This window comes from Typha latifolia, chromosome 4, assembly GCF_019914945.1.
Source record: "Typha latifolia isolate L0001 chromosome 4, TyphaL0001v2, whole genome shotgun sequence".
Classification (NCBI taxonomy): Eukaryota; Viridiplantae; Streptophyta; class Magnoliopsida; order Poales; family Typhaceae; genus Typha; species Typha latifolia.
In genome coordinates this window covers 4,332,227-4,350,230 of record NC_133089.1, presented here as the reverse complement: position 1 = coordinate 4,350,230, position 18,004 = coordinate 4,332,227, and the positions used below count along the sequence as shown (strand labels likewise).

General features: G+C 35.8%; 3 protein-coding genes and 1 non-coding gene across 5 annotated transcripts; all 4 read left to right on the top strand.

Moving 5' to 3' along the window:
- The first annotated feature begins 3,496 nt into the window (after positions 1 to 3,496).
- LOC140785923 (peroxidase A2-like) lies at positions 3,497 to 5,483 on the top strand. Its single transcript, XM_073134029.1, has 4 exons — positions 3,497 to 3,823; positions 4,166 to 4,357; positions 4,522 to 4,684; positions 4,852 to 5,483. Exons 1-4 carry the CDS (start codon positions 3,614 to 3,616, stop codon positions 5,268 to 5,270), a joined length of 984 nt encoding a protein of 327 aa, XP_072990130.1. The 5' UTR covers positions 3,497 to 3,613; the 3' UTR covers positions 5,271 to 5,483.
- Positions 5,484 to 5,878: 395 nt separating this feature from the next.
- On the top strand, positions 5,879 to 11,801 carry LOC140786466 (uncharacterized). Of its 2 annotated transcripts, none has more exons than XM_073134921.1 (7): positions 5,879 to 6,625; positions 6,989 to 7,044; positions 7,131 to 7,176; positions 8,214 to 8,297; positions 9,222 to 9,341; positions 9,997 to 10,076; positions 11,340 to 11,801. In XM_073134921.1, the coding sequence occupies exons 1-7, from the start codon at positions 6,419 to 6,421 to the stop codon at positions 11,446 to 11,448; spliced, it is 702 nt and encodes a 233-aa protein (XP_072991022.1). In that variant the 5' UTR covers positions 5,879 to 6,418; the 3' UTR covers positions 11,449 to 11,801. The 2 variants fall into 2 exon arrangements, with proteins under 2 accessions (XP_072991022.1, XP_072991021.1); XM_073134920.1 differs by having other exon boundaries at positions 6,034 to 6,625; positions 6,989 to 7,047.
- Positions 11,802 to 12,161: 360 nt separating this feature from the next.
- On the top strand, positions 12,162 to 12,243 carry TRNAS-GCU (transfer RNA serine (anticodon GCU)). The gene has a single exon. It is a non-coding gene; the product is annotated as a tRNA-Ser (tRNA).
- A 1,209-nt stretch (positions 12,244 to 13,452) lies between these two features.
- On the top strand, positions 13,453 to 16,825 carry LOC140786464 (probable protein kinase At2g41970). The gene is made up of 8 exons (XM_073134919.1): positions 13,453 to 13,669; positions 13,748 to 13,890; positions 14,513 to 14,766; positions 14,860 to 14,986; positions 15,071 to 15,344; positions 15,551 to 15,683; positions 15,758 to 15,844; positions 16,359 to 16,825. Exons 2-8 carry the CDS (start codon positions 13,806 to 13,808, stop codon positions 16,476 to 16,478), a joined length of 1,080 nt encoding a protein of 359 aa, XP_072991020.1. The 5' UTR covers positions 13,453 to 13,669; positions 13,748 to 13,805; the 3' UTR covers positions 16,479 to 16,825.
- Positions 16,826 to 18,004: the final 1,179 nt, after the last annotated feature.

Below are 18,004 nucleotides of genomic sequence, written 5' to 3'. Positions count from 1 at the left end.
AGGTAAACAATATTGGTCCTGGTGGGCTATATATGGCCCAATAAAATATACTGGGCCAACTTAAATGGGCCTCAAATTGTCTCAAAATATTTTAAATTAAGGTAATTTGGCCCAAGAATTAGGCGAGGACTACTAAGTAGTAATAAATGAGCCGAGCCAGCGAGCAATTTAAATCCACTCTAAAATAAGAAAAAGTGTTTTATTAATTAAAAAAATCTGGTTAAGATTTGTTTCCCTTATTTATTTAATTGGAAGAAAAAAAAGGAAAATTGCACACAACACCCTACTTTTAACGTAATTACAGTTACGCCCTATATTTTTATTATTTATAAATTCGAGTCCTATGGTTTAACGAATATGTGTACAAAATACACTACTTTTCTATCTTCTTAATTAAACTCCTAAAGTAAATTAACTATACTAGAAAGATTATAAAAATATCGTCAACTAAGTTATTCTTACTCAACCTAATCAAACACAATCAAACTCAACCCAAAGCAATCAAATCCAACACCATCAAACCTAATCAAATCTAATATGGAATTAAAGAGGAGTTCTCGAGAAGAATTTTTATATTTTTTATGAGATTTAATTTGCCTAAAAGGAAAGAAGTAATCATGTTATGTCATAAAATAGAGGAAGAGATAAGAAGAACGAATAATAAAGAAGATGAAAAAGAAATTAAAGGTATTTTAAATATTTTAAATATATATAATTATCTTGCATAAAGAAATATGCTTTATGTTATACTATGATTTGAGTACAACATTAGATAGTATTTTAAATTATTTTAGAAATTTTATATAAAGTCAAAATAATTTTTTTAAATCTAAATTTAGTTATAATCATTATTAATTAGATTTTACTAACGGAATGATATTTATAAAATAGTACAATGATTTCGATTAACAATTATAATATTTAAAAAAAAATTCAGTGGTAATTACAGAAGTTCTGAATCAATTTGTTTTGAAACTAAGCCATAAACTCGATTAGTTAGTCTCATTTTTTAGTCTTAATTTTTTAAAAATTAAACTTGATTATATATAAATAAAAAATAAAAATATGTTTAAAACTAAACCAGTTTAAGGGTCATTGAGCTCAGTTCAAAAAAAATTCCTAAACTCAAAACAAACAAGGGAAAAAAAATAAAGGGTTATATGGGTTATATGAGCGTTTTAACTAATGTTTTGAGTCATACTAAATTTTGGGTGATATTTAAATACAAACGGTAAATAAAGGAAACTAAATCATAAATTTAGTTAATTACATTTATATATAACAGCTTGGGATCACTTAAAATCAGCTCACATGCATCAACAGCACACAAGATTTTGTGAATCAAGATGATATGATGGGAATCTTTCATGCTAACGATGCATTAAGAGTTCAATAATTCCTTAATTAGCTATAAGTAGGACCCAAAGCCTGCATGCTTAACAAGTTCTAGAAGGTCAAAAAAGGATCACAAATGATGAACTCCAGAAAGGAAACAACTAGTTCGCTTACTAAGAGATTAACACTAATATATATATATATATATATATATATTTCTTTTCAACCTTAATGGCTTAATGGGGTCAAGCCACAAGCAAGCCAAAAAAGATGGTGATTAATTCCACTATTCCATGTGGTTGGCACCTAAGTTCAAGCCTTCTTTGTTGACTGCTCATGTGAAAACTAGAAGAAGAGTTGACCCATTATCATATTATTAGCCTATGGGACTTAATAATTTATTAAACAAAAAACAACCTATAATTAAGACCTACAAAGTGGCATTTAATATGCTGGCATACACTTGCTCCGCTAACTAAGCAAATCATTGAAAACGTATGCCAATTCAATTAATTGAAGACTTTGGCATCTCTCTATCTCTATTTGTCCCAACTTTTATTCAGCCTCATATTAGTTTAAAAGACTTGAAAAACTATTAAGCATCGCAAATCTATTGAATTATCTTTGAAACAATGTGATTTGGATATTAAACATTTTCTTTGGTTAATATTGTTTGATGATTAATACATATAATTTTGTAATAAATTTGGAAACAATTGGACAACTAGCCAACTAGGCTTGATGACATCCAATAGGTTTGGGCATAAGGCCATGGAATAAAACAGGCGTTGATCAATCATCATCATTAGGAGTAAAGAAAATTATCCCAATTCTAATATATCTTTGGCTGTAAATAATGCAACTCGAATCCTAAGTGTATGTATATAAATGACAAGGAAGGGTGACCACAAACTTACAAAAAATAAATCTAGGGAGACCTACTAATATATAATTTGACTTCGCGTAAAATAATTTGTGAGATAAGTCAATTGGTTAAAAAAAAAAAAGAGAGAAAATTAGATGGAATGAGAGAAAATTAGCTGAGAAAAGTTTTTTTTTAGATAAAATTTTAAGTAAAAATAGAAAATACAAGGAAAAGTAACTTTTATAGTTGTATTTTTTTTTCGAGAGAGAAAGGAAAAGAAAATCTAATCTTTTTCATTCCTTTTCGTCTTTGTCTTGAGCATTCAAACAAATTAAAGAGATAATGATTTTTCTCATCTCTTTCTATCATTTTCTTTTGGTCTGTTTTTTTGGTCTCATTCTCTCCGTCCAAATATTTTTTAGGTTAATTTTAATAAAAGATAATCAGAATAACAATAGACATTTTGGCAAGTTTCTATGAATAAAATTGTCGAGGAAGGGTGACCACAAACTTACAAAAAATAAATCTAGGGAGACCTACTAATATCTAATATATAATTTGACTTCGCGTAAAATAATTTGTGAGATAAGTCAATTGGTTAAAAAAAAGAGAGAGAAAATTAGATGGAATGAGAGAAAATTAGCTGAGAAAAGTTTTTTTTAGATAAAATTTTAAGTAAAAATAGAAAATACAAGGAAAAGTAACTTTTATAGTTGTATTTTTTTTTCGAGAGAGAAAGGAAAAGAAAATCTAATCTTTTTCATTCCTTTTCGTTTTCGTCTTGAGCATTCAAACAAATTAAAGAGATAATGATTTTTCTCATCTCTTTCTATCATTTTCTTTACTGTCTGTTTTTTTTTTGGCAAGTTTCTATGAATAAAATTGTCCATATGCCACCAAAAATAAACAGGACGTGAACAATAATTTAGAAGATCTATACAAGTGCTTCATAAAATAAAATAAAATAAAATAGTAATTATAATCTTATCTCTTGAAGTATCATACATAATCGATACCCAGACCATGTTGCTTTCAACTATGGGATCACATATTTAATTTTTGAACCTACCCAACCAATAATTATCTCTTTTAAGTCCAAGCAAATGGAAACTGGTCTTATATAAGATCCTAACTTCATGACCTTGACTGTTATCTTCTATTTTTAATTAGGATTGCTCCTCTTTAGCTAAAATATATATATTCATCCAGATATGCCCCATGCTTTGTTAATACTTTTCTGATGCCCTTGTCGTCCTCATTAGTGGAAAAGTCATTGATTGATTCACTCCATGGTTAACTTTGATGAAGCATGCATCAACCTCAGCCTCTTTCCCCCTATCTCTCTCTATATATACATATGCCTTGTGTTCATCTTAAAAGGCACATCTAAAGTCATAGAAGTAAAGAGCTAGGATGGGTTGTTCATCTCTTGTAGTAGCCTTAGCCATCTCCTTGGCCTTGCTTTGCCATGGCTCTCAAGCTCAGCTCTCCTCCTCCTTCTACAACACGACGTGCTCGAACGTCTCGGCCGTCGTGCGCGCCGCCGTCCAGCAGGCGCAGAGCTCCGACCCTCGCATCTACGCGAGCCTCACTCGCCTCTTCTTCCATGATTGCTTCGTCGACGTATGTCTATATAGAGATATATTTGTATATCTCTTCTCGTGCTAACTATTTTAGATATGCTAATGGCTTAATTAATGCATGTCTGGGAGCAGATCGTCTGCAGCTATGGCTGCACGAATTAAAGATATAGAAAGAATGCAGGATACTGTCCTGCTGTACGAAAGAGAGACGCTGACGTTTAAAAATTTTGGTTAATAAAGGAATTAAAACAAATCTATTTAATTCCAGTTCTCCCCGAAATAAACTAGGACCAAAAGAAAACAACATAAACTTTCAAATCTATTTAATTAATTTCCAGGTCGCATTGTTTGAGCTAGACGCGTTTTTTTTTTGTGGCTGCAGGGTTGTGATGGGTCGGTTTTGCTGGACAACACTGCTACAATTCAAAGCGAGAAGGACGCAGTTCCTAACAACAACTCGGCTCGGGGTTTCAACGTCGTCGACGACATCAAGACGGCAGTGGAAAACGCTTGCCCGGGAGTCGTTTCTTGCGCAGATATACTGGCACTCGCAGCCGAAGCTTCCGTCAACTTAGTAAGCCTCTTTTTATATATATATATATATATATATATACAAATAATCTATTAAAAGGATAAGGATCCTTATAAGTAGTCGGATAAGACTCTATTCTACCAACTATCGGCATTAATTTTTTATCCGAAACTAAATTAATTAGTTGCCTCTGTTGATCACACTAGGCAGGAGGGCCTTCATGGAGTGTTCTTCTCGGAAGAAGGGACAGCACCACCGCCAACCGCACCGGCGCCAACAACCTCCCCAGCCCCTTCGACAGCCTGAGCACGCTCCAGTCCAAGTTCGCCGCCGTCAACCTCGACGACACCGATCTCGCCACATTATCGGGTAAACAGAGAGTATTATATTGAAAAAATAAAAGAAAAAAAAATGGAGATCCTTTTTTTTTTTTCTTTTTGGTGTCTTTCTGCTGTTAAATGAGAACTAAGATTTAACTGTTGGTCAAAAACTCTTAGAAATATCGATATAAAAGCTGATCAGTTCCTGAATCACAGGCGCCCATACATTTGGTCGGGCGCAGTGCAGATTCTTCGTCAACCGTCTGTATAACTTCAGCGGCACCGGTAGCCCCGATCCGAGCCTGAACACCACGTATCTGGCCACGCTGCAGCAAAGCTGCCCCCAGGGAGGGGACGGCACCGTGCTCAACAATCTCGACCCGAGCTCGCCCGATACATTCGACAATGGCTACTACACGAACATCGAGAGCAACAGCGGCCTCCTGCAGTCCGACCAGGAGCTCCTGTCGACGACCGGTGCGTCGACGGCGTCGATAGTGAATAGCTATGCAAGCAGCCAGACCACCTTCTTTCAGAACTTTGCGCAGTCTATGATCAATATGGGGAACATCAGCCCTTTAACTGGGAGCAGTGGGGAGATCAGGAGCAACTGCAGGATGGTCAATAGTGGCTGATCGATCGAGCAACTGCGTGATCATTTGCTTTGATGTTTGGCAATGTGTGACGTGAAATGCTTTTGTTTTGTGTTGTTGATGATGGAGAATTTCTCCTCTTGGTAGTGAGGATGTGAGAAGTTTTAGTCCTTTGCAATTCTGCATTTACTCAGATATTAAGCTCTCAAGTCTTGGAGTTGATTTTGATATATATTCAACTTAATTGGTGTTAAAGTACTGGTTTTTGCTGTGATTTAGCTGGCCATTGTCCTACAATTGGTATTATTGCAATTATTTGTCCTTTGTTTTCAAAAGTAATACTGATTAAGGTGCGTTTAAGAACAGCAGTTACTGTATTAGAATCCTAGCCGTAATAGATGAGAGCTTTATTACATTCTAAAAAACTTAAATAAAAATTATAAAAATGCAAAAGTTATGGCCCATTGGGCATTGTAATTGCTTAGGTTGGCTATTGGCCCAAATTAGCAATCTCACTTAGTCTACATACACCCTGTACTATATTATATTTTTGTATATATATATATATATATATGAATTATTTCAAATGTTGTGCATTATGTTGCATATTTGGTGGTATAGAAGGTAACTTATACGTTTTTATTGTTTTCAAGGGTGTGGTGATATTTAGGTGATAGCAATGGGGTGGAAGATGTAACCAAATTAAAGTAACAGTTCAAAGTTCAAAAATTCAAACTCCAAATCATTCACCATCACGTGTCTTGCACGTGAATCTGCGGCGTTCAAAAATCTCAGAGAAGGAACCAGAATAAAGTCAGATCCCGAAAGCTTCACTTCCCCGCCATGGCAACTCCCACCTCCGCCTCCGCCTCCGCCTCCGCCTCCACTGCCCCCTCGGATCCCGTCACCGCCCCTCCCCCCACCGCCTCCTCTCACCCCCACCTAAACCCTTCCTTCCCTCCTCCACCACCACCACCTCCTCCTCTCCTCACCGTCCTTCCCCTCTCTTCTCCGCCCAACCCCTCGTAGGCCGACCCATAAACCCTAATCCTAACCCTACCCCTACCCCTACCCCTCCTCCTCCGCCACGTGGAATCCTCTACCCAGTCTCTCACCGAGGCGGCTTCCCTCCCCGGCCGGCCTCCGTCGCCGCCGATCAGGCGGTCACCGTCGCCAACCCCGCGGGCTACATGCGCAACGCCACGCCGACCTCCGTCATGACCTTCTCGGCCGCCGGAGCCTCCCAGCCTCGGACTTTAGTCTACGGCGGGACCCACGTCGCGACCAGGCCCCAGCAGCCGGCGCCGCCGTTCGCTGTCCCGAGGCCAGTCGCCCCAAGTGGCGGTGCGGCTTTGCCGCACCCGCATAAGGGCGTTCCGGTTTCTGCTCTGGCTAAGGTTTCCTTCTTTCTATAACTCTTTCTGTTTAATTTAAGTACGCAAGATTGGATATTGAAAGGGGTTTCGTGCTTAGTTTGTGTAGTGCTTCTTGATTGCATTGCTAAGTGGATTCTATGTGATAGAAAACTAGTTAGTATTTATATTGCTCTGCATACCATAACCATCATGTAGCTTCTTAATAGCATGTGGATTGTCCTGCCGATTATTAGGGCAGACTTCATGGCATGACAAATCATCGTTACTAATTCATTATTTTAGGTTGTTCTAATTTTCCTATTTTGTTTTAAATTTTGTCGGTCCTTCTTCTTTGGTTCATGTGTTAGCATGACTAATTATGCTTTATATCTATAATTTTTGTAGGTTAGTTCATTGCCAGTTGTACCTTCAAATCTCGAGTATAACAACAATAAGGAGAGGTGGTATGCAATCTTGACTCTACTGTTTTTTTTTTTCTGTAATTATCCTGTCCTGTGTACACTGACTATGATTAAATTGGTTTCAGGGATAGAAACAGAGAAGATACAGTTGTAATGATTAATGACAGGAAGGTATGTTAAACATCTCTGAGAATGGCTATCTTAACATCATAGACAAACAACTTCTATTCCTTAATATACAAACTTCATAATTGTTTCTTTTTTCCTTCTGTGGATATGTTCGCATTATCCAGAAGTCGAAAGGTTATATTGTTTGAACTCTGAACTGGATTAGAGAGTTCTAAAGTTAACGTACTCCCATTGTTTTATTGTTCGTGGTAGAATTTGCCATGGATGGTGGAAAATTTGATATACTTGAGATCTTGAAAACTTGCATATTATGATTTATGTTGCAACTTCAAACTTTGGAAAGTTTTAACACACTTTAGAGTACTCATCGAGATTAGCTAGTTGTCATTCCAAGATGAAAAAAGTGAGATGATATATCTCTTCACATTGCGATGAGATTTTGTGGATCCCAAAGCAAGTTGAATGGCTACACATGTTGAAACCTTTTTGAAATTTGTAATAGAAATTTGGTAGTCCAACTCATTTGTACATATAAGGTCACAGAAGTTTCAAATATAAGCAATTGGGGACTTCCCTTTGACCCAAAGTTACAAATTTTACCAAGTTACTATTATTTCTACTTTCAGATTAATAAAAAAGTAAATAAATTTAGGTTGTGTTCGAAGCTTCTTATGCATAATATTTTAATGAAATCATATAATTTGCACCAGCTAAATGTTAGGTCACAACTAAATATGTATGTCATCGGCTGGATGTTAACTCTATTTTTCAACATTTATTCCTTCAGTTCTGGAGTGTGGCATAGCATATATGTAGTATATATGAAGAAAAGTAATATCTCTGATGAAGACCTTTCAAGCTAGGTAATTCCACAACTTGTTGTGTGTCTTGTGGAACTAGAAATTGCAATTTACCTATAAACAAAAAGGCTTTCATCTACTGTGGCAGCAAGTACTGTGGGAGAGAGACTTTTTTAAATGACTGTTATATTAGTTACACATATGGAGAACTGCACTGCTGAGTGTCATTTTTATTATGCTCTTTGTTGATGTTTCTGTTGCTTCATTGATTATTTGAAGGTTAGACTAGTGGATGGTGGTTCTGGGTCTTTATATGCACTCTGTCGATCTTGGGTGCGGAATGGTCTGCCACATGAAACCCAGGTTGGTGTACGTCTTCCATGTTGCAGATTATTTTAGTTAAACCGTATTAGAAGATTTTTTCCATGCAGATGATGTTTGATGTTATTTTTCCCAACTAAATTCTGTAGACGAATGTTTGAAGTTACAAACATTTTAACACCCTGATGACAATCTGGAACTAGTACTTGGTTTTCGTAGCTGTTGAGATATGAAAACAGATGACCACATATTGATGGAAAATTTTTATGGTTATCATTTGCGTAGATGTTATTTACTGATAAAATGGTGAAAGTGCTAGAAAATTGATAACTTACAGTAATACAAAACAGTGAAATTTGAAATGGAAGATGCAAGTGATTGAAGTATCTTGCATGATTTTACATGAGAGAGCATGTAATCTTGCAACACATATTAGAACCTATTAAAATGCTCTTCTTCTTGGTCCATGTAATCTTGCAATACACATTAGAAGCTTTTAAAATGCTCTTCTTCTTATTCACTTTTTTGCCAGTTAAAGTTGTACATGACTAATAATTTACTTCTTATGATTCTCGTTTAAGAAGGCTATGATTGTCAATTTCCAAGTGCCAATTGAAGTGTACGCATCTTTCAGTAATACATGACATATGTAGTAACTGATCATTATCATGTAATAGATCTTAATAGCAATGTACAATACAAAGTTATAAATGTGTCTTCCTTTCTTTTTCCTTTTAATGAACCATTCTTCTTGAATTCCAGTTCTTCTCTATGCAGGAACCAGGCTTCCTTTTCAGTTATTTGTTTCTGTACTTTATCTTCTATTCTTTGTTTATGTATCTTGAAGACTTCCTGCATTTACATTTGTTTATATATACTTCTCTGAATATTTCATTTGTCAGGATATGATTTCTGTGTTTTCTTATTCTGCATTTGTTTATGTTGACTTTGTATGTTCCTTTTCAGCCAAGCTTTGGAAATGGTGAACCACTTCTTCCAAGACCTTTGCCAGCTTCCGTTGTTGGCATTAATATGTTGAGAGATCATGGAGGCGATGATAAAGATGATGATCCAATCAACGAAGAGGTTACTATTAGTACATGAATCTTTCATTCAACTGGAGTTACATAGCATTGTGCTTTGTCTCTTTTGATGTAGGTAAATCTGAAGATATGAGGAAACACATTTGGTTTAGACTTGAGAACAATTATTGTGGATTATGAAATGTCATATAGGCAATAAAGGATAATGGAGTGATGACCTTGACCTTAATGCGGCTTATATAGCATTCAATAATTCTAGACGACAAGGATTGCACATGATATTGAATGAACATGGTTAAGCTTAAGTACTATTATGAAAAATTAACATCCATCCTGTTAATCTGAAATCCATTATCTCCAAAAGGATGAGGAAGCTATCAAGAATTGGGCCCTACTTCATCTATATTTTTATCCTAATGTATTCACGAAACTGTTTCTCATTAATTTACAAGTTTTGCATTTGCAATAATATAATCAATATTCATGACCTAGACATTACTTTTTGAAGGTTTGGCTTTCTACTGTTAAGCATGAATCTAATAGAGAAAATCTTTGCATCTATATTGGTCTATCTTTTGAGAACCATTTTGTCTTATATTGATGTACCTTCAGTTTGCTAGTTTGTCTTATATTGTTATTGATGCTACTGAGGTCAGTTGTTTGACAACGAATGTGTTGATATCGAGAACTTCTTGCAGCATGATGGTTCTCTTGAGCAGCTATCTACGCATGATTTATTAGAGGGGCATATAAAGCATGCTAAAAGGATCAGGGCTCAGTAAGTTTTATCACAGTAAATTTGTATTTATTAATTTGTTGCAGTTTTAAATGGTGCAGTCAATTAGGAATCTGGGAATACTATTTTATTGTTATTTACATGAGGGTTGAAACTTTTCATAGACGATTTTTCTAAATGTCTGAACTTTTGGCTGTTTCATCCTTAGTTCTGTCTCAACTAATACAATTATGATTGGACTTGATGATTGGGCTGAAATTATCAGTTTTGTATTGCTAGATAATTTGGGCTGATGGCATGACCTGTGCAATGCTGACTCACCATGAGAACACATGCAGAGAACCATAAGGGTGAGGGGAAAGGGAAAGAGGGAGAGGATCAGTGAGGAAGAGAAGGAGGTATGGTGAGAGAAGCAGAGATGGAGAGAAAGCAATGTTGAGGGAGCGAGAAGGGGGCAAAGGAAGGAGAGGAAAAGAGAGTGAAGAAGTGCAGAGGGAGATAAATGAATGCTGGATAATCGAGAGGGGAGAGCTAGATTTTCCTTTCTGCCAGTTCTTAAAACAAGATAATTTGGCCTCCTCTTCTGGCTTGAATATTATCAAATATTAATCTCTGATATTTTCAATGGGTGTGAGGAGACACGTCATATCAAGCGGTATGCTTGCTGCTAGAAGAGGTGTAGGGGTTCCTAAAACATCTCCTCTTTTTGTCATGCACATATATGAAACTAGCAACACTCGTGTTGCTTAGCATGTTGGTCTGTGGGTGAGACAATTTAGTTCGAGCTGAATTTATACCAGTCCACTTTGGTTTCAGCGAATGTGGCTCTCACTTTATCTCGTATACCCGAACTGCTAAGATGCTTTTCTACACTTGTTTCTGATGATATCATCATTGACCGTGTTCGTAGACGGTATGGAGTACATCAAATTTCTTTCCAGTGCTATTTTGAAATTGAAGTTATACCAATTTATTACGACTACTTGACATCGGGTAAAATACAGTATCTAACAAACACGCATCAAAATTGTATTAACATATTTATTATATAGTTTGTATTGGCTATCCAGTTTTGGATTATCTTAAGATGACTTCCTTTATTTCTCAAAATAACTCTGGTACTCACTATGTACTCATATAGATTAAGCAAGTATGGCACAGTTCTCCTCCTGTGTGCCTTTTCCTTTATTTGAGTGGTATAAGATGATACAACATTTTACTCCCATCTTACTTGGGCATATTAGCTTTCTTAGGCAGAGAAGATGGGTAATTGTGCTTCTATGATTTTTCTTTTATGTTCCATAGGTTGCGAAAAAAGCGCCTTCTCCGGATCGAAAGATACAAACAACGACTCTCCCTTCTTCTTCCCCCACCAAGTGAGCTAGGCAGAAATGAAGCTGCTCCAGGAAGCTGAGATACAACAAGGTCTCGCCCTATCACCAGAGTGCTTCTTGATTACATATTTCTGACCCAGATAGTGTGGCTTGCCTATTGCACCACTTGTATTACACATAACTCGATTTGCAAAAGTGGTTCCTTATTACCAAATATAAAATGGCATGACACCGAAAGATGTGGTTGCATATTTGTTGCTAGCCTTTGAGCTGTCTGTAATGCTTTTTCCCATTGTTCTGAGTCCAGTGCATTTTCAAGAATTAAAATGTCAATTCTCTTGGATAATCTCTCATTTCTATTGGGGTCCATCTCTTCATGCCAAGTTTATTGAATTTAATGAACCGAACTTACGCCTTTGGCGTTCGATTCTCAGACCGCAGAATGATATTGCTTTGTGTCAGATCAATTCTGTTCTTGTTCTGTACTATTTACCTCAAACAACAGGTCATGAGAATGTGATTTAATAGCATGAGTTGCATAAATATAACAGTATGTAAAATGACTGATATGTATTGTGTAAGAGAAGTATCTTCAACTTGAGGGCTTCCTTTCCTGCATTTAGTACTGTGGACTGTGTGGAAGAGAATATCTAGCTCCAGTGAATTTCTCATCAGTCACCACGTTTGCTCTCCATTCTTTTCAGGGTTCTTTTTTCTCTGTATTTTGTTGGTGATAAAGTCCGTTAAAGAAGTTGCATGAATTTGATGTTTTTGCTGTTTGTAATTTTATATTGTCGCTTTGGCCGAGTGGTTAAGGCGTGTGCCTGCTAAGTACATGGGGTTTCCCCGCGAGAGTTCGAATCTCTCAGGCGACGATTAAAATTTTTTTTTTCTTTCTATTGGAAATCAATATTTCTCCGTTCTACTATCTATGTATGTTTAAAACCCAGTCATCATAATTAAAAGTATTTTTCGTGGGTTAACTATAGTCTTATAGGTTAGATAGAGATGCTAAATTTAGACAAAGAGGTTAAACTTTTTCAAAATATATATTGAATGATTGAGTCAATATTATAGAAAAATAGGTCATAACGAGTCCAAGTTAATCCATCAAATAATAACTTTAAATATCTATAGAAAAATAAATCTATATTCTCTATTATGAGTTAGTAAGATTCAATCATTGAGTTACAGTGATAATCTAATAGTCATAATCAAGTTGATATCAATTCATTAAAATAAAAGTAATACCTATGAGTGGTACAAAGAAAATAGATGGGTAATAGTCATGACCCTTTTATGGAGCCAAAACCTCCGGAAGTAAATAGGCTCTCACCGTACTATTGAACTAGCTCCCATATTAATTTGAATAATATGGATCTCTTATCAAGGATTATGGATGTACTACACTATACGTGTTCAACAAACCAAATCCTTTCAATTGTTTTGGTAATCATATAATTTATTCCAATTCCCTCTAGTTCGATTAGTAATAAAAGTATTAGCATGAAGGGCTTGTATCGAATGAGGTGCTGTCACGACTACGCTATTACATAGAGAATCCCTCGCGCTTGGTTGTAAGCATATGCTAATAAGATTATGAAATACGTTTCTTTTGCATGTCTACCCTTCTTATTTTATGTATATGTATACTCCTTAAAATTTAATATTTACATATATTTGCCCCATATATATATACATATATGGATAACTCTTTAATTTTTTTGTTCTTCTTTTGTTGGTGTACAGGTATCTCTCAAACCGAATTGTTTGTTAAAATTTTATCAATATTAATTGTAAAAAGATTTTAAAAAAAACACCTTTACTCTTATTTTAGTTAATTAACAGTATTTATGTCCTTTCTTCTGTTAAATACTATGATTTCAACTTATATATGGCAAAAAATTAACTCACAAATATAAAATTTAAAAGAGAATATATAAGAAACTTTGAAGGGTATATTAAAAAAGTCCTTCCTTTTAATTTTTAGTCTTCCTAACAACAAACTATATAAGCATTATATATATACATACATACATACATATATATATATAGAGAGAGAGAGAGAGAGAGAGAGAGAGAGAGAGAGAGAGAGACGTGGGACGTGGAGGCAACTCCGATTAGGGAAAGCAGCGGCCGGTAACATGGTGTTCCGTTGAGCCGTTTGGACCGCGCTCTTTAAAATAATCGAAATTACCCGCCTCTCCCGCGAAATGCGTTCCCTTTTAACGACATGCAGCATTCTCCTCCCTCTCTCTTCTACTCTTCTCCTCTGCTTCCTAATTTGGATATTAGCTCTTGGTTGGTATCATTCACCTCCTCCCTACTTCGAGATTCAAGCTTGCAGCTAATAACTGGGACGTGATTCATCTTTCGCAGGATCGAGTTGGTGAAATCTTTCAAGAGATCTTGGGAGCGGTGAGAGATCCGATCCAAGATGTGGTGCTGTGGAGGCGTGGAGAAGGAAAACTATGGCCCTCCTGCAGGGCAGCATGCTGCTCCGCCGCCGCGGAGTGCTCCAGGTAGTTAAATTTTGGGCTGTTTTGTTGTCTGAGTGCTGGTTGTCGACAAGGTGGTTGATGTAATGCCTATGTTTGTGAATAGTGTTTTAGATTGGGATGCCAGAGTTTGCATTGCCATCCATCAATCTAAAGACTCGATAACTCTGATTTCTTGTAAACTTAACACTTAATTTGCTGTGAATTGTAGATAATTGTAGAGTCCTTAAGTTTATATGAAATCAAATTACAAGATAGGAAGTAAACCTAATATAGGGTCAAAATGAAGGCCTGTTAGGGTTGGAATCTTTTTTGCTCTCTCGCATTTCTTTCTGTGTGCATATTAGGTTTGATCAGCAATTTTGAAAATTTGACCTGTTGGTCTAAGAAATCAAATGATGTTGCAGGTCAACTTAATGATATATTAGAAAGAATCCTTTCTAAAGGCAAAAAAATTGCATCTTGTACGTAGGAAAGAACGTTATGTCCTACTTGAATCGTGGATGAGGAGTTGTGAACATGCACAAAGATATTAGTCATCTATGCCATACTAGTTGTTCTATGCCTGGTAATCATAAAGTCTTGTAAGGATAATTCATCATCATTTACTTTATTTTGGATTCTCTGCTGCGTATTCATAATTCAGGACAGAACAGAGATCAAAGAGGGCCAAATCCTCCAAGGAGTGGAGCACCTCCAAAGGTCTTGCCCATTGATGTCCCAGCCTTGTCATTTGCTGAACTGAACCAAATAACTGGCAACTTTGGCCAGAAAGCTTTGATTGGGGAAGGCTCATATGGGAAGGTCTTTCATGCAATTCTTAGAACAGGAGAGCATGCTGCAATAAAGAAGCTCGATCTTAGCGTCTCAAATGAACCCGAGTCCGATTATTCCTCTCAGGTGAATGCTACTAATCATTGAAATTATTGCGCAAACTAATATTTATTACCACAAAATTTTAATCTGACACTATTTTTCTTCTTGCTCGTGCAGTTATCCATGGTTTCAAGACTTAAACATGAGAACATTGTACAGTTGCTAGGATACTACTTGGATGCAGATAATAGGATATTGGTCTTTCAATTCGCGACAAACGGTTCTTTGCATGATATTTTACATGGTATAAATTACTTGACTTATTTCATGTTACAATTCTTCAAATTATCCTCAGATTTGTATCGATCAAGTCATTTTTGTTATGCAGGAAGAAAAGGAGTGCAAGATGCTGAACCAGGTCCTGTACTGAATTGGACCCAAAGAGTCAAGATTGCTTATGGTGCAGCAAAAGGTCTTGAGTACCTACATGAAAAAAACCAACCTCCAATTATACATCGCGATATCAGATCAAGCAATGTCCTCCTTTTCGATGATTTTGAGTCAAAAATTGCTGATTTTAATCTAACAAACCAGTCTCCTGATTCAGCGGCACGTCTTCATTCAACACGGGTCTTAGGAACTTTTGGTTACCATGCTCCAGAGTAAGCTCATCAATATTTTCTTCGTCACCCTTACACAGAAGCAAAACAAATCGAAGGTTTTAATTACGGATGACATTCTTTGTCCACTAACAAGTGACAGTACCAAAGATCCAGTAGCATAGAAAAAAACATAGAGCATACCATCTCTACTCTAGTCTAAGTTGTTCGTCAGAGAAGGCTTTAAGCTTGCTTCAAATGTTTGACAGGTATGCCATGACTGGGCAGCTGACTCAGAAAAGTGATGTGTATAGCTTTGGAGTTGTTCTTTTAGAGCTTCTAACTGGAAGAAAGCCTGTTGACCATACCATGCCCAAAGGACAACAAAGTCTTGTTACTTGGGTAGGTTCCTCTCATCATCAAAGAAGGGTTTTTGTTTTTTTTTTACACGCTAATGTGCATTCTTCTATAATAAGGCAACACCAAGGTTGAGTGAAGACAAAGTGAAGCAGTGTGTAGATCCCAAGCTTAATAATGATTATCCACCAAAAGCAGTTGCCAAGGTAACCTCTAGTCCTCTACTCTCTTGAACTTGCATCAGTGAGTTCTTAAGTCGCAAATTATTTCAAGGAGCTTATGCTCTCAGATCATGTTAAAGAATTGATAGTCCCTAAATTATCGTCTTGTTTACATACTCCCTCTCACTTTTAACTTCTCGGCTATCTAAAATCTTTAGAATGTCTCTATGTTTGTTGCATATTTGAATATTTTATCAAAGAAAATATCAGGTACCTTAATTTTAGAGTAAAGAAGCAGAAAAAAGTTGAGATTAAGATTATCAATTGACATTTTGTCTCCGTTGTCAAAGGTCGAGAGATTTTAGATAGTTGAGAAAATCAAAATACAATAAAGAATAAATTAGATAGTGTATGTAGAAACGGATAATAGTTTAGAGGGTCTATGTGTAATTAAGACAATTGATTTTAGAAACTTGATCTGATAGATTGCGTAGAATTAATTCTTTACAATCCAATACAAATAAAAAGGAATCATAGTGCTGGGTTTGTTTTGTCTCAGATGGCAGCAGTTGCAGCATTGTGCGTTCAATATGAAGCTGATTTCCGACCTAACATGACGATTGTTGTCAAGGCTTTACAGCCTCTTCTTAATTCAAGGCCAGGAGCTGATCACCAATGATTCTATCAAACTGCTTATTTACTCCCCAATAATTGTTTGTTTCTTCTGTATCCTCGCTTGTTTCGATTTTGTTTCGATTTGGTTAGAAAACAAATTTTGTTCATGGGCATTGCCAACTCGGTGTTCAAATGGCTGCCGACCTACCTCATTGCCGAAGTTGATTCCACCTTTCTTCAATCCATCATCCTCAATGTTGACCGATATCCTTGGCCTCTTTCACATATATAGAAGATCTGCATCACCTTTTTTTTTTAATTCCAAACTTTCTCGCTTATTTATGTCTTAATGTTGAATGTAATGAGACCACTAACAGGCTTGGCACTAATTGTTTCCTAGGAGCTTTTTTTTATTTTTTATTGAGAAACTCCTATATTCTTTTATCATGTAAGGCGGAAATAATCCCTCTTATTTATTCCTAACGCTGCTATGCCTTTAATTTAAGTATCTTTTAACCACACAAAAAAAGCTTGTTGTACCATATTATATATATACTTGCAAGGAACTAATTTTAAAAAAATAAAATAATTCTAATGTCCATGATCATTTTAAACGGGAACTATTTTTTATATATAATTCTTAAACACAAGAGAATTCTACCAAAGAAACTAGCACATTGATAGTCACACAGTTTTACAATATCAACACTCCTTGGATAATAAATATGTGGTCCTTTGGGCCCTTCTCAAGGTAAAAAAAATGGATAAATAAAATTGCTCTAAGGTAAGGTATTGATATTCTTTTTGTGATATAAATCCTCTATCTTATATTGTTCCACTATTATATTCTTATCAAATTAGTTATCTCTTAAATTTTTATATATCAAAATGAACGAATCACAAATTTAATATCGAAAGTAGTCCATTATACTGTAGCTGTCAATAAACTTTTAGATAAATTTACGCCTTATATTCTAAGTAAAATACTGAACTTATTAGCGTTTTACTAATAGTTATAATAAAACAAATATATTTAATATTAAATTTGAGGTTTAATATATTTTTATAAATAAATATCTGGAGAACTAGTTTGATCCCTCAAAACTTATGGTTGAACTCGAGATAGACGCTATTTACGAGGAGGACAAGGATAAAACTCGTGTCTCATGTGAGCAAAACCTGACACGAATCAGTTTCAAACTCGTCCCTTTACCTGCCGGACTGGACCTCCTTTTTGGACCCAAAAGATTCTCGTTATTCCCACCCCCATCTTGATACTATAATTTAGCTTGCCGAGATTAGAAACAAAGTTGCCTCGTTTGACCTTTCTGAAATCTCCAATACTTTCCATCTTCTTCGTAATTAATTACAGTTTATGCCCAGTAATGGAAAGGTCGGGATTAGCCAAATGGAGCTAAGACTTGATATTTTAATAAATTAATAGCATTAAATTTAAGTCCCAATTGTATAGATATCATACACGACAGCATTGAATGACAACTCGTGGTCTACCAACTTGTAGAATTAGATGAATAAATCTTGCAAGTTGCATTGCTTTATGTAACTATCACTTTGATAATAAACAACCAT

What these genes read in the sequence shown, in the direction of transcription:
- LOC140785923 (XM_073134029.1), top strand. Translation starts at nt 3,614, where the DNA reads ATGGGTTGTTCATCTCTTGTAGTAGCCTTAGCCATCTCCTTGGCCTTG. An exon ending in TCCATGATTGCTTCGTCGAC is followed by an intron (nt 3,824 to 4,165) that starts GTATGTCTATAT and finishes TTGTGGCTGCAG; the next exon opens with GGTTGTGATGGGTCGGTTTT. An exon ending in CGATCTCGCCACATTATCGG is followed by an intron (nt 4,685 to 4,851) that starts GTAAACAGAGAG and finishes CCTGAATCACAG; the next exon opens with GCGCCCATACATTTGGTCGG.
- LOC140786466 (XM_073134920.1), top strand. Translation starts at nt 6,419, where the DNA reads ATGCGCAACGCCACGCCGACCTCCGTCATGACCTTCTCGGCCGCCGGA. An exon ending in AACAACAATAAGGAGAGGTG is followed by an intron (nt 7,048 to 7,130) that starts GTATGCAATCTT and finishes AATTGGTTTCAG; the next exon opens with GGATAGAAACAGAGAAGATA. An exon ending in ATGATCCAATCAACGAAGAG is followed by an intron (nt 9,342 to 9,996) that starts GTTACTATTAGT and finishes AACTTCTTGCAG; the next exon opens with CATGATGGTTCTCTTGAGCA.
- LOC140786464 (XM_073134919.1), top strand. Translation starts at nt 13,806, where the DNA reads ATGTGGTGCTGTGGAGGCGTGGAGAAGGAAAACTATGGCCCTCCTGCA. An exon ending in TTTGCATGATATTTTACATG is followed by an intron (nt 14,987 to 15,070) that starts GTATAAATTACT and finishes TTTGTTATGCAG; the next exon opens with GAAGAAAAGGAGTGCAAGAT. An exon ending in TTTGGTTACCATGCTCCAGA is followed by an intron (nt 15,345 to 15,550) that starts GTAAGCTCATCA and finishes AATGTTTGACAG; the next exon opens with GTATGCCATGACTGGGCAGC.